The following is a 13,095-nucleotide window of genomic DNA, read 5'->3' as shown; positions in this document are numbered from 1 at the left end:
CTGGCTCTGCCCAGGCACAGGGTTCTATGCCTCAGTCTTCTAAGGAATGCTGAGTGTGTTGTGTAGAAGTGGGTGGGGTGTCCTGCCAGGAAGGGGCTGGTGAGTCTGCAGTAGCTGGCCCTGGGTATTGTTTGACCAGCTAGCTGGGTGCTATCCCGAGATGTGGACAGTCAGGTGTTAGCTTTGGGATTGCTCTAGGAGTCCGGGTATCTGGGGACGCTGGGCAGAAATAAGGCTGCAAAGGTGATGCTATCCACGGACAGGCATCCCGGTCCTTAGGGGAAGGTGCTGGTGGCTCTCTGCAGAGGAGAGCTGAGAGAAGCAAAGGCTTCTAAAAGCCAGTGCCCCTTAAAGCTTGCCTCACGCTGAGGAATGTGGGCAAAGAGCAGTCTCAGTAAATCACTGCTGGGTTCTCGAGGGTTTTCAGTCTGCTGCATCTTTCCCGGGCCGGACTCTGGGGGTGCTGTATTCCCTGGCAGGGTGGGTGGATTCCTACCACACCTGTATTCATTCTTTGTCTCTTTCCTTCTTCCAGAGCCCCGGAGCTATGTGGAGTCTGTGGCAAGGACAGCAGTGTCAGGGCCTCGAACTCAGGATGTGGAGTCCAAGAGCCTTAGTGCCCCAGCTGCCCATGCCTATGGACATGAGACACCCTTGAGGAACGGGACCCCGGCTGGTTCCTTTGTCTCCCCCAGCCCCCTTTCCACGAGCAGCCCCATCCTCAGTGCTGACAGGTAAGCCAGGAATGGGAAGTGCAGGATGAGAATTAGCTTGAGGCGGAGGCCTCAGAGGATCTGTGTAGACTATGGATGGTCAAAATCCCATCCAGTTTGCTACACTTTGAAGGTCCTTTCTCAAGACCTTGGAGAGAGCATTTTTGGGCATCTAGCCTAAGGGAGCCAGGGTGATGGGCAAGGCTCTCAGGCTGTGCTCCATTCCAACTGAGTGAAAGGGACCAGCGAGCAGCCCTTCCTGTTGCTGGTAACCTAGTGTGCAGGCAGCTCCGCTCAGGCAGCAGGCTGCTCTCCTCAGACCTTCCGGCTGTTACCTACTTTTTGCAGCAGTCCCAAGAACTAAGTTTTGCTGTTCCCACTGCTCAGAAGAGACAACTGAGGCTCAAAGGGGCAGTAGCTGAACAGTGGCACAAACAGACTTCAACCTATGGGTGTATGTGTCTGGAGAGCAGGTCTCATTCTCTCTCTGTTCCACCGACATGAGTGACTTGTATAGACAAGAGCCACCTGTGCCCTGCACAGGACTAGAAACAGAGTGCTTGGGGTATAAAGCAGGTGTGAGTACTTCTAGCTGGGGAGGTGGAGAGGACGTTGAAGGATGGTGGTATAGCAGGAACCCGGAAGTATGACGGGGTGTCTTGGGATGAAGATATAGGTCCAAGGGACAGAGAACCAGGGTGCGTAACATAGGCCCAAGGGAAACTCACCAGGGAGGAGCATCTTGGTGGACAGACACTACTCATAGCCTCCCTGAGCCAGACAGCGAGGGAATCCCAGGGCTGGGTAGTTGAGGGCGAACCCTTCAGCAGAATTCATGCTTGGGGCGCACTAGGAAAACTGTAAGGGTGGGTGGTGAGAATGAGATTCCATGTTATGGTTGGGTAAACAACACAGGGGGAAAAGGTTGAGGTGGGATTGGGCAAGGCCTAGACACAGTGCCAGGCAGGGGGAGGACAAGGCTAGCAAGCATAAGCAGGATGTTTCTCTTCTGGAATCCACTCCCCTCTGTGCTGGGATCGCCATGACCTTCAGACTCCCAGACTTTCCTCCTGGCCAGGCTGGCGAGAGATGAGCAGAGATGTTCCCCTCGTTCTGAACCCTCCAGCCAGGCATACTCCCCTGGACACACACACCCACTCCAGGGGTGGTGTGGTGGCGGGGGTCCAGCGCTCTCATTTGCCCTGGCTCCTTACTCTTACTGCCCCTGCACTCAGCTGGCTCTTTTCCAGGGTTCTGGGAACCCCAGAACTCCACCGTTGGTACCCTTACTCTCCTCCCCACCTTTCACCTCTGCTCAGCACAACGCAGGCCGCTGCAGTTCCTGTCTTCATCACTGTCCTGCATCATCACTATCGCATTTACTCCCTAGTGTTCTTCTTGGTTTTCTTCCTGCCTCTTGCTGGTCCTAGAGCACAGCTTCTTGTACCTGGGGTGCTAGGCTCCGTAAGGGCCTTTCTTTCCCTGGCACTGTTAAGCGTCAGCGCCTTGCCACCTTACTCTACCGGCTGCTTACCTTGGACCCTTGGCAACCTTGTTCTTTCCCCTCACATCATACGTGGGCAGAGCTTTGGGTCCACTAGCCTGTGCTTACATCACAGGAACCTCATGACCATGCACAGGCAGCTTGTGCCATTAGTGATCAGATTGCGGGTGCTGAAGACAGACCTCCAAATGAGCTGAGATCTCCTTATTTGTGTTATCTTCTTATGTGATTCTTTTTCTTTGCTTTTTGGAGTCTCCTAGGAGTGAAAGCCTAATTTTAGCACTCCGAGAGGATGATAAAACACCTAGGGAGACCGAGTCAAGTTGAGCCCTAGTAGGAATGGAAGCAGGTGGCTTGACCATCTCTCTCTAAGTTTCTATGGCACAAAGGGCTTTTACTGGGACGGCTGCCTTCAGTTTCTCTGGTGATTGCTTTGCTATGACTCATGGGTCAGGAGTCAGCATGACTGGTAAAGAAAGTGTGGGTTTTGGAGTCAGATGCAGCTGAGTTGAAACCTGTCTTTTAGACCTCTGTGGTACTGAGCTTACTGCTTAAACTCTCTGACCCTTGACTTCTTTTTCTGATGGTTCCATTATGCAATGTTTAAAAGCCCAGGCTTCCTCCACACTGAATGGAGTTCTTCTTGCTCTTAGTGGTTGAAGGATGCTGGCCACTCAGCAAAAGTCCACTCTTTATTAAACATCACCCACTGACCTTCCTACTTGCCACCTCTCTCTAGCGCTTCCGTGGGCAGTTTCCCATCGGGAGGGAGCAGTGACCAGGGTCCACGGACACCCATCCAGCCCATGATGGACTCCAGCATCCGCTCAGGTAGCCTGGGACAGCCGAGTCCTGCAGCACTGAGTTACCAGAGCTCCTCACCTGTCCCGGCTGGTGGCAGCAGCTACAGCAGCCCTGACTACTCCCTTCAGCCATTCAGCTCTTCTCCAGAAAGCCAAGCCCAGCCACAGTTCAGTGCAGCCACTGTCCACATGGTGCCTGGGAGTCCTCAGGCACGACACCGGACAGTGGGCACCAACACTCCACCTAGTCCTGGCTTTGGTCGGCGGGCTATCAACCCTACCATGGCTGCCCCTGGTAGTCCCAGTTTGAGCCACCGACAGGTGATGGGTCCATCTGGCCCTGCTTTCCATGGTAATGTGGTTTCTGGCCACCCAAGCAGTGCAGCGACCACTCCCGGAAGCCCCAGCTTGGGCCGGCATCCATTGGGAAGCCACCAGGTTCCAGGCCTCCACAGCAATGTGGCCACCACTCCAGGAAGCCCAAGTCTGGGCAGACACCCTGGGGCCCACCAAGGCAATCTGGCCTCCAGTCTCCATAGCAGTGCAGTCATTAGCCCTGGGAGCCCCAGCTTGGGCCGGCATCTGGGTGGATCTGGATCTGTGGTTCCTGGAAGCCCGAGCTTGGACCGGCATGCGGCTTATGGTGGCTACTCTACCCCCGAGGACCGACGACCAACGCTGTCCCGGCAAAGCAGTGCCTCTGGCTACCAGGCTCCTTCCACACCTTCATTCCCTGTCTCCCCTGCCTACTACCCTGGCCTGAGCAGTCCTGCCACCTCACCCTCGCCAGACTCAGCAGCCTTCAGGCATGGGAGCCCCACACCAGCCTTGCCAGAGAAGCGGAGAATGTCCATGGGAGACCGGGCAGGCAGCCTCCCCAACTATGCCACCATCAATGGGAAAGTGTCCTCCTCACCCATTGCCAACGGAATGTCCAGTCCCAGTGGGAGCAGCACAGTCTCATTCTCCCACACTCTTCCAGACTTTTCCAAGTACTCCATGCCAGGTGTGTCTCTTCTCTTACATTTCTACCCTCCCAAGAGTTAGGACATCTGTCCTAGCTATCCATTGGCAGGACCTTGGTTGATTTCTAGGACTGAGTTTCTTGCCTGTAGCAGGAGTTGTGTCTTTAAAACATGTTTGGGATGGGGTTGCTGTGATGAAGGTGTGCATGACAAAGAGGATAGAACAATAAGCATGAACAACATGCTGTTCAGATAGCCATCACTGTCTAGCTTCCTATTGAGTACATGCTGTGTGGTAGCCTGAGCTAAGTTCTCTTGTAATTCTCCAGCCCCCTGGGGAAGTAGGTAATTAGCTTTGCTTTATATAGCAACACTCTAAGGCTAACAGAGTTTCTGTTGCTTGGCTGGCATTATATGGTTCCTCGGTGACAGAACTGACTTCCAGTCCAGGCCCATTCTAGCCCCAGATGAGTGCTCTTGGGACAGGGGAGACGGCCCAGTGGGTAAAGCACTCACTGTACAAACATGAAGCCCTGAGTTTGGATCCCCAGAACCCGTGTAAAACTGAATGCAGTTGCGCTTGCTTACACTCCTGTGGTGGGATGAGGAATGGAGAAGGGAGATTCCCCAAAAGCTTGCAGGCCAGCTAGCCCGACATATGCAGCAATGAACAGGAGGTCCTGCCTCAAACAGTGCGGAAGGCAAGCAGTGACACCCAAAATTGTCCTCTGATCTCCACATGCAGGCTGTGGCACGGGCACGCATGTGTGCACGCACTCATGTAGGATAGGCATGTCTTCAGCACGTGTTCATTATTTGAGGGGTGCTGTGACTTAGCTGAACTTCCAGACTATGCTATCCTGGACCTCTGTGACTTCTGCCAGCCCTACACATCAGTTAACAGTGGCCCAGGTGGGCCAGGATAAAGAGTAGGGGGTGGGATGTTTTAGCAGAGCCTAGTTTGCTTCCTGAAGGATGAGTTCTTCACACAAGCCTAGTTTTGGTGTTTTTGCTTTCATGGAGACAGCTCAAGGCTTCAGGTGATCCACACCTTCTCAACCAGACCTTGACCCTGTGTGCAGACTCCCTGAAGCTACTGTGTCTAAGGAAGATACAGAAAATTATAAACAGCCTGGGGTGGCCCTGAGGCACCCAGACTCTGAGTCCTGTGTCCTTCCCAGGCTCTTCCAAGCCAGGACACTTAGAGTGACCCTGCACTCCTCTGCTTCCTGCCACCTACTAGGGACATCTGGTTCCCAGCCCCAATCCTTGAAGGATGCGAAGTTTCTAGTAGTTAGAACACTTCCTGTTTCCCACCATCTTGCCTACTTAAAATAGCCTTTGGAGTCAACACAGGAAGGCACACAGGACTGCAGCCGCTTCTGACAGCTACTTAGCTCAGCTGTGGCTGGGCTTCAGAGGCGGGCCAGGCGCCTGCAGCAGATGCATTTTCTAGCTGCCTAGCCTGGGAGAGGAGCTGAGTCTCTCAGGCCTCTGGAGGCAGAGCCCAGGTGCCCATGAGAACCAAGGCCCTTGGCTGCAGCTGCAGGGCCTTCTCTCCTAACCTGGTAGCACCTTCAACACTGTGTTACCTGCTTCAGTCTCTCACAAAGGACTGGGGAGCTGTGAAAGCAGGTCCCCCCCCCTTTTCCTTCTTCCTGCCTCTGCCCCTTTGTTTTTTTTCTGCTTTGGCCCATCGAAAGCAAGGCTAAGTTCTGACACTCCACTACATGACTCGGTGATTATAATGCAAAATCATATTAGGTATTTTATGAAGAACCAAGGTTGAGGCCCTTGGAGGCTTGGAGCATGAAGACATCATGATAAGGAGCCAGGCACAGTAACACTCACCTATAGTCCCTGCACTAGGAGGAGGAGGCAGGAACGTGGCAAGTTCCAGGGAAATGCCACAATTGGACTCAGTGGTGTCCAATCCCCCTCAGAAAGCGGCTATGGCCTACAGAGAGGCTGAGTAGGGACATCATCTGGCTATGTGTGGCCATTAGAGTACTGGCCATTCCCTGCTCTAGATGTCGGAAGATAGGAATGACTTTTGACCATACTGATGTAGAATGTCACTTTAAGTGGAGGATCAAGAAGGGATGGGCTATAGGAGAGAGAGAGAGAGAGAGAGAGAGAGAGAGAGAGAGAGAGAGAGAGAGAGAGAGAGAGAGAGGACTTCTTGTCTCCAGTTTGTGGATATCAGGCTGAGCTCGGAGGCAAAGCGCAAGGAGGATATGTCAACCTGTGCGATGGAAATGGGAAAGAATTAACTCGAAATCATCTAGGCACAAGGAATGGGGTGGAGAAGAGTTTTTTGCCAGCTCAATGGATGCCTTGCCGGGTCCTTTAACTGCAGAATGACCAGCCAACAGTGATGACTGGCAGAAGGAAGGCTGGGGGAGAAGGCTACTGGGTACCTTCCGCCATGTTCTCTGACGTTTGAGCATCTAGCTTTCTGATTGATTTCCTGGGGCCAATACACACTTGCTAGCTTAGAATAATAGAAGTAGACTCTGCCATTGCAAAGGCCAGGGGTAAAAATCCTGGTGTGGACAGAAACTTCTGATGATGTCTTCAGACATTTTCATATGCACTTGGTGCGGTCCCCACATGTCTGCTGTCTCATCCCTACTTCAGAAGACACTCATCATATTGGATTAGGACCCACCCCAGTCTGGCATGCCTTTGTTGAAATTTGATTACATCCACAAGGACCCTCTTATCAATAAGGCCACATTTGCAGGTCTGGGGTACAGGATGTTGACATCTTTTGGGGAGCATGCAGTGCGACTGTAACACTTTTTTTGTTTCCTCCTTTAGACAACAGTCCTGAGACACGGGCTAAAGTGAAATTTGTCCAGGACACTTCCAAGTATTGGTACAAGCCTGAGATCTCCAGAGAGCAGGGTGAGTTGGGGACAGCATTTGTTGGTTTGGTGGTCCATCAGAAGACATCATGGAGTCCTATTCACCCTGTCTACCTTGGGCAAGAACTCATTCCTCTGTGCAGTAGGTGGTGGGCACAGAGAGGAGGCTAGGATCAGAGTCAGACAGGAAAAAGCACTTCCCATGTAAAGCATGGAGGAGGGGTGTGGGGTCCAGAAGCAGAGCTTTGGAATGGTCTAGCAAAGCCTGGGCTTTCCCAAGCAAAGTAAAAGACCAGTCAAGGGCATCTGAAACTATAATATAAAAAATCATCATCACCATCATTATTATTACAATACAAGGAAAAAGAAAACACGTTTGGAATGTAGGCCTGAAGGTGAGGCCCACCCCAGGGTCTTCAGGAAAGTCCGCATTATGGAATAAGGGTCAGCAAGGAGTGCCTACAGGTCCACTTTCTTCTTTGTAAATGAAGTCACACTTGCCAGTCACACATTATCTGCCTCCTATCATGGGACTGTGCTGAGCAGTGGCTGCTGCAGATGGCATGACCTCCAACAATGGCTCTCTAGCCATCTGCAGAAGACATTTACCTTGCTTGGTACAGGAGGGCCCTCTGGAGTGTTTACTTATACCAGGACATGGAGGAAATGTCATCTTAAGAGAGAAGAGAGAGTCCTCCAGGCCCATGGGATCCAAGCCGAGCCTGTGCCACTGGTTTCTTGATGGCTTTTCTCTTCTGTCACCTCTCATTTCAGCCATTGCACTCCTAAAGGATCAGGAGCCAGGGGCCTTCATCATCCGTGACAGCCACTCCTTCCGAGGGGCCTATGGGCTGGCCATGAAGGTGTCTTCACCCCCTCCAACCATCACTCAGCAGGGCAAGAAAGGTAGGGTCTTCTCCCCCGCAAGACTAGGGTTTCCTGATTTCTTCAGACCTTTGGATACTGAACAGGGTCCTAACTCACTAGGAATGGTCCCTGAGAAGCTGGAAGGTGTGTGTGTGTGTGTGTGTGTGTTTCCCGAAGGGATGGAAGAGGAATGTAGCAGGCTTTCTTTTGGGCCAAAAACTAGCTCCCATATAAAGACACAGAGACTAAATATTAGTTAGGGATGCTCAGCCTTAGCTTGTGCCTGTCCTGCTAGCTCTTGTAACTTAACCTGTTTCTCTTCATCTATGTTTTTGCCTTGGGGCTTTTTACCCATCTTTCCTTCTGTTATCTTACTGTGTCTGGCTGGTATCTCCCTAGCTCTCTCTTCTCTTTTTTCTCTTCTCTCTCCTCTCAAGCCTAGATTCCTCCTCCTCCTTATTGTCTCTGCACTCCAGCCCCACACATCGCTCTACTGCCTAGCTATTGGCCATTCAGCTTTTTATTAGACCAATCAAGTGTCTTAGGCAGGCAAGGTAAAACAGCATCTTTACATAATAAAACAAATGCAGCATAAACAAATAATGTAATGCATCTTTACATAGTTAAACAAATGTAACACACCTTTACATAGTTAAAGTAATATTCTGCAACATAAACAAATGTAACACACCTTTACATAGTTAAAGTAATCTTCTGCAACAAACAAATGTAACACACCTTTACATAGTTCAAGTAATAGTCTGCAACAAACAAATGTAACATACCTTTACATAGTTAAAGTAATATTCCACAACAGAGGAGTGAATGGTGATCTTCATTAAAACAGGACTCTAGCCAGCTTGCCTCAGTAACCTCTCCCATCTCATCCTACACACTGCAGAAGTTATGAGACAGTCTTGGGAGGTGGTGGGAGGGTGCTATGCCAATGAGTGATCAATACCATTTCTTCTTCTCTGTTCCAGGAGACATGACCCATGAGCTGGTGAGGCACTTCCTCATAGAGACAGGTCCCAGAGGAGTCAAGCTCAAGGGTTGTCCCAATGAGCCAAACTTTGGTGAGCATTCTGGTTTGTCATTATGATCTTGATCCTTGGGGGGGGGTGTCTTTCTGTATTAATGCTACCAGTCAGTCCTTCTGGGCATGGCTTTGGCAGAAGGAACCGGCTACTCTTTTTTATAAAGTTTTATATAGACCTAGTTACAAACTGAGTACCATGGCTCCTCCACTCTGCCAGGTCCCTTTATGTGTTTGTGTTGCTCAGTTGAGGCCGGCCGTCAGTACATTGAAATAACAGCAGTAAGAACGACTGTCCTTCTTGGCCACCTATTATGTGAAAGTCACTATCTAGTTGTCATGTGATTCTGGTGTCATAGCAGTCCTGCACAGTAGCTGTCACTCTCCCCATTTTGCACACAGAGAATGTGTAAGTGCCACTTAGGTTCTCTAGATAAGATGTCACAGTTCTTCTCTTGGGGGTTCTGTAACTGGAAGGACTTAGGGGATGTGGCTGTCAGGGAAAGTAGTTAGGTCCCTTGGAATTCCCAGTTTAAAGGGGGCAGGTTTTCAATTCTGTTGGTGGGAGTGTTGAGGGAGCTGGAGGCTGGGGAATGGCTCAGGCCCCAGGTTTGAGCCCTAAAACTGCAGAAAAGACAATATGTGAGTTACTAGGAAGGCGTGGAGTTGAATGGGGTGGGTCCTTGTGTCCCTTTCCCAGTCTGTCTTAGTCACTGTTCTTGGTGTGTTGTCTCTCCCCACAGGCTCCCTGTCTGCCCTGGTCTATCAGCACTCCATCATCCCACTGGCCCTGCCCTGCAAACTGGTCATTCCAAGCCGAGGTAGGAGATGCTCCCTCATGCTGTCTGCCAAGAATGGAGCCCGGAGGGGAGGCAATGCGCCCTTCCCCCATCATCCAATTTCCAAAAAAGGAAATTGTTCATTAAAAAGCATAACTGCAAGAGTACCCATTAATTGCCAGATTGTTCTCGAAAATACTCTGGTGGTTTAAAAAAAAATCCACACTGAATTCTCAGAAGAGGCCTTATTCTCAGAATGGAGACAGTCACGCGAGGATTATATCCTGGTACATGAGAGGACTTCTAGTGTCTGTTGGCTGCTTCTATTCATCCAATTTGATACACTGAATTATTAAGAACCGTTGACCAACATTATTAGCTTAAAGGTTCAAATGTAACTTCAGTAACATTAGTAACCACACAATTGAGACACTAATTCAATTATATTTGTATGGAATTTACAAAATCATTTGATGTTTAAATCATAAACGGGAGGCTCTCAGAGCACAGTGCTTGGAGTTGCTGTAGCCATCCTGGGAACTTGCTAAAATCCAGGTCTTTTCAGATTTGTCAGAAACTCTGGGTCAGAGCCAGGCCTGGGGCTACCTGCAGACCTCTGGCCTTAGCAACACACGAAGCTGAACCAGGTGGGTCACAGGTTCGAGACCTGCTCTGGCTGCAGAATGAGTTGAGGTCCCATTGGGCAATGCAAAGATCTCAGAGTAAAAAGGCAAGAAGAGGGATGGAGATGTAGCCCCGTGATAGAGCACACCCCTGTATGTGTGAGACCCAGGAGGCCAGCTCCAGTGCCAGCAAAGCAACGCGGTACTCCTGTGGATGAGGCCCAGCAGTCTGTATCCTAACACATCTGTGTACCAGAGTTTAGAAACACCAATGCGCCAATACAAACATCACTCAATTCTCCTTTTCCTCCTCTTTTGCTTTCTTCTGATTTTCTTTTTAAAAGTTAGATTTTCTTGTTTTGTTGTTTCTTTTTTCTTTTTCTTTTTTTGGCTATTTAGACTAGACTGTTCTTGAACTCCCAATTCTCCTGCCTCAGCTTCTGCAGTGCTGTGATTACAGGCACATACCACATTTCTATTTCTGACATACTTTTAAAGTTTCTTGTTTAAAGTATAGTTGAAATAAAGCATGTGTTCCATGTGGCTTATAAGGTCATGTGTGTTGCTGTAGGTGCATATTGTGTGCTGGTGAAATTGAGCTGCTCAATACATCTGTCACTTGATTGATTCTAAGTCATCTCGAAGCCATAGTTTGTGCTGTGTTAAGCATCAGTGAATTCGGTCGCTAATTGATTTGCACAAAGACACACTGGTGCAAAGTGCCCGCAGTCCCCATTGCTCCTTAAAGCCTTGCTGTTTGTCAAATGCTGGGTTTCAGAGACCCAGGGACATGTCATCACCATCATCAGTCAGTTCATAAACACTTAGCAGGTTCTGCAGTGGGGATTCCAGCGCATCTCTGCTGGGCTGTAGCACCTCCCAGAAGCATGCTGGGGCCTCAAGATCATCTTATATATGTGGTACTGACTGCCAAGGTCCACTGTGAAGAGTATCCATTGCAGGAAGCATGTGCTTGCCTTAGGCCCAGCCAGACTCATTTTAATTACTGTAGGGTTTTAATTACTAATTGAATTTTTGTCTCAGACCCCACAGATGAATCAAAAGATAGCTCAGGCCCTGCCAACTCAACCACTGACCTGCTGAAGCAAGGAGCAGGTAAGTGTCACCTGCGATGGGACCAATGCCCAGGCCTAGCTTTCCCACCCCCTGCCCCGTCCTCTCCTGCAGGTGCAGGTCGGGATTTTCTCCCAGGTTCCATTTCTGGTGCAGTGGCTTTGGTTCAAGGCTTGTCTGAAGTTTGTCTGCACCTGCCTCTGCACTACCGTGGAGCCGAGGGCTGTGTCTGGCGCCTACTCCGGCCCCTGTCATTCTTCTTTGGCTCCATTTCTTCCAGCTTGCAATGTGCTCTTCGTCAATTCTGTGGATATGGAGTCGCTCACTGGGCCACAGGCCATTTCCAAAGCTACATCTGAGACCTTGGCTGCTGACCCCACACCAGCTGCCACCATTGTTCATTTCAAGGTCTCTGCCCAAGGAATCACACTGACTGACAACCAGAGAAAGTAAGCCTGTCTACCTACTTCTTCCTCCAAACCCAACCCCTCCCTTTATCCTCATACTTATGCTCTGGCCATCCCTGTACCCATTGCCTGCCTATGCATCCACTTTGTATCCGTCCATCCTCTACCCTCCACCCACTTGTTCATCTGTCCAGCTATCCACCTACCCAACCAACCATCCACCTATCCATCCACCAACCCACTCATCAACCCATCCTACCAACCTATCCACTCATATCCATCCATATATGCATCTATTCACTCACCAGACCATCCGTACATGTGCACATGCTTAAACACATATAATACAGCTGGAGAAAAGACCTTGATTTGCAGAGTAGAGGCTTTCTATGTTCTCAGCTCATTTTCTTCCTTTTTGGAGTTTCCCATTTATCATTTCTCAGTTCCAGTTCCCTGCCCAGCCCCTAACATGTGGGGCATGTTTCTACAGCACATGTGCCTGTCCCTGTGTGGGGCATAAGTCCTGATATGAGGATCTCAGGCCGTCTTTTTCATTAGGAGAGGCTGTATGAGCTATGACAGGCTCAGTGATGGGGTGTGGCCTGCCTTCCAGGTGTGAGAAAGCAGTTATTCCCACGCTCACTCCGATGCCTTTGTTGCAGGCTTTTCTTCAGACGACACTACCCCCTCAATACCGTCACCTTCTGTGACCTGGATCCACAAGAAAGAAAGTAAGTGTTTTTGAGTCACCTTCGTCCTATCTCCTGAAGTACATGCTTGCCATGTGCCTGTAATTCTTGCCTCAGCCACAGTTTTATTGTGTCCTGAGCAGTGAGAGCAATTATGTTGGTAACTGCTTGAGTCTCCTCCCAGGACCTGCTGACTTTCCACAGACTTCCCTGTTCACCTCTCCACGCTCTGCTGGGTCCTCTCTCTAGAGGAGGCTGCAGCATCCTCTCCATTTGGATTATCTTCTTTGTGATCTTGGGGATGTACCTCCAGGAATGGGGGCTCCTCTGCCTTCCCCTGGCAGGGCTCCTGAGAGAGACACATTGACTTACCGTGTGCATTTTCCCATAGGTGGATGAAGACAGAGGGAGGCGCCCCTGCTAAGTAAGTGTGGCTTCCCCTGCACTCAGCTGGTTGTCCTTTGTACTCTGTGGGGAAATCACGGACGGGGACAGGCTCTAGGCCAGGGGTCTGATGAAGGCCTGCTTGCCAAGGTCTCTGAGATTAGGCGAAAGAGAATATAGCCCACATCTCAATGCTAACAGAGACATGTGTCTAGGCATGTACTTGGAAGGATTTGTGGAAAGAAAGAATACTTTAAAATGGTCTTAAATGACAGGTGCTTTTTGGGTAGGTGGAATGGGTTTAGGGGTAGGAGAGGCTACTTCAGAGGAAGGGATTGAATGACTCTCAGATTGCAGGCTCCTGAGGACAGGGTAGGTCTG

The 13,095-nt window shown here is 50.1% G+C and overlaps 1 protein-coding gene across 5 annotated transcripts in view; it reads left to right on the top strand.

Annotated features, from left to right (window-relative positions):
* Tns1 (tensin 1) overlaps positions 1-13,095 on the top strand; it is a 170,060-nt gene that overhangs the window by 150,986 nt on the left and 5,979 nt on the right. For all 5 annotated transcript variants that reach the window (XM_051190448.1, XM_051190445.1, XM_051190444.1 and 2 more), the window contains 10 exons: positions 536-734; positions 2,957-4,026; positions 6,809-6,895; positions 7,630-7,761; positions 8,706-8,798; positions 9,502-9,579; positions 11,205-11,276; positions 11,515-11,683; positions 12,304-12,372; positions 12,722-12,754. In XM_051190448.1, coding sequence (XP_051046405.1) covers positions 536-734; positions 2,957-4,026; positions 6,809-6,895; positions 7,630-7,761; positions 8,706-8,798; positions 9,502-9,579; positions 11,205-11,276; positions 11,515-11,683; positions 12,304-12,372; positions 12,722-12,754 — 2,002 coding nt within the window. The remainder of the gene's footprint in view (positions 1-535; positions 735-2,956; positions 4,027-6,808; positions 6,896-7,629; positions 7,762-8,705; positions 8,799-9,501; positions 9,580-11,204; positions 11,277-11,514; positions 11,684-12,303; positions 12,373-12,721; positions 12,755-13,095) is intronic.

The sequence above is a fragment of the Phodopus roborovskii genome, unplaced genomic scaffold, assembly GCF_943737965.1.
Source record: "Phodopus roborovskii unplaced genomic scaffold, PHOROB, whole genome shotgun sequence".
NCBI lineage: Eukaryota > Metazoa > Chordata > Mammalia > Rodentia > Cricetidae > Phodopus > Phodopus roborovskii.
This window is presented reverse-complemented; position numbering and strand designations above follow the sequence as displayed.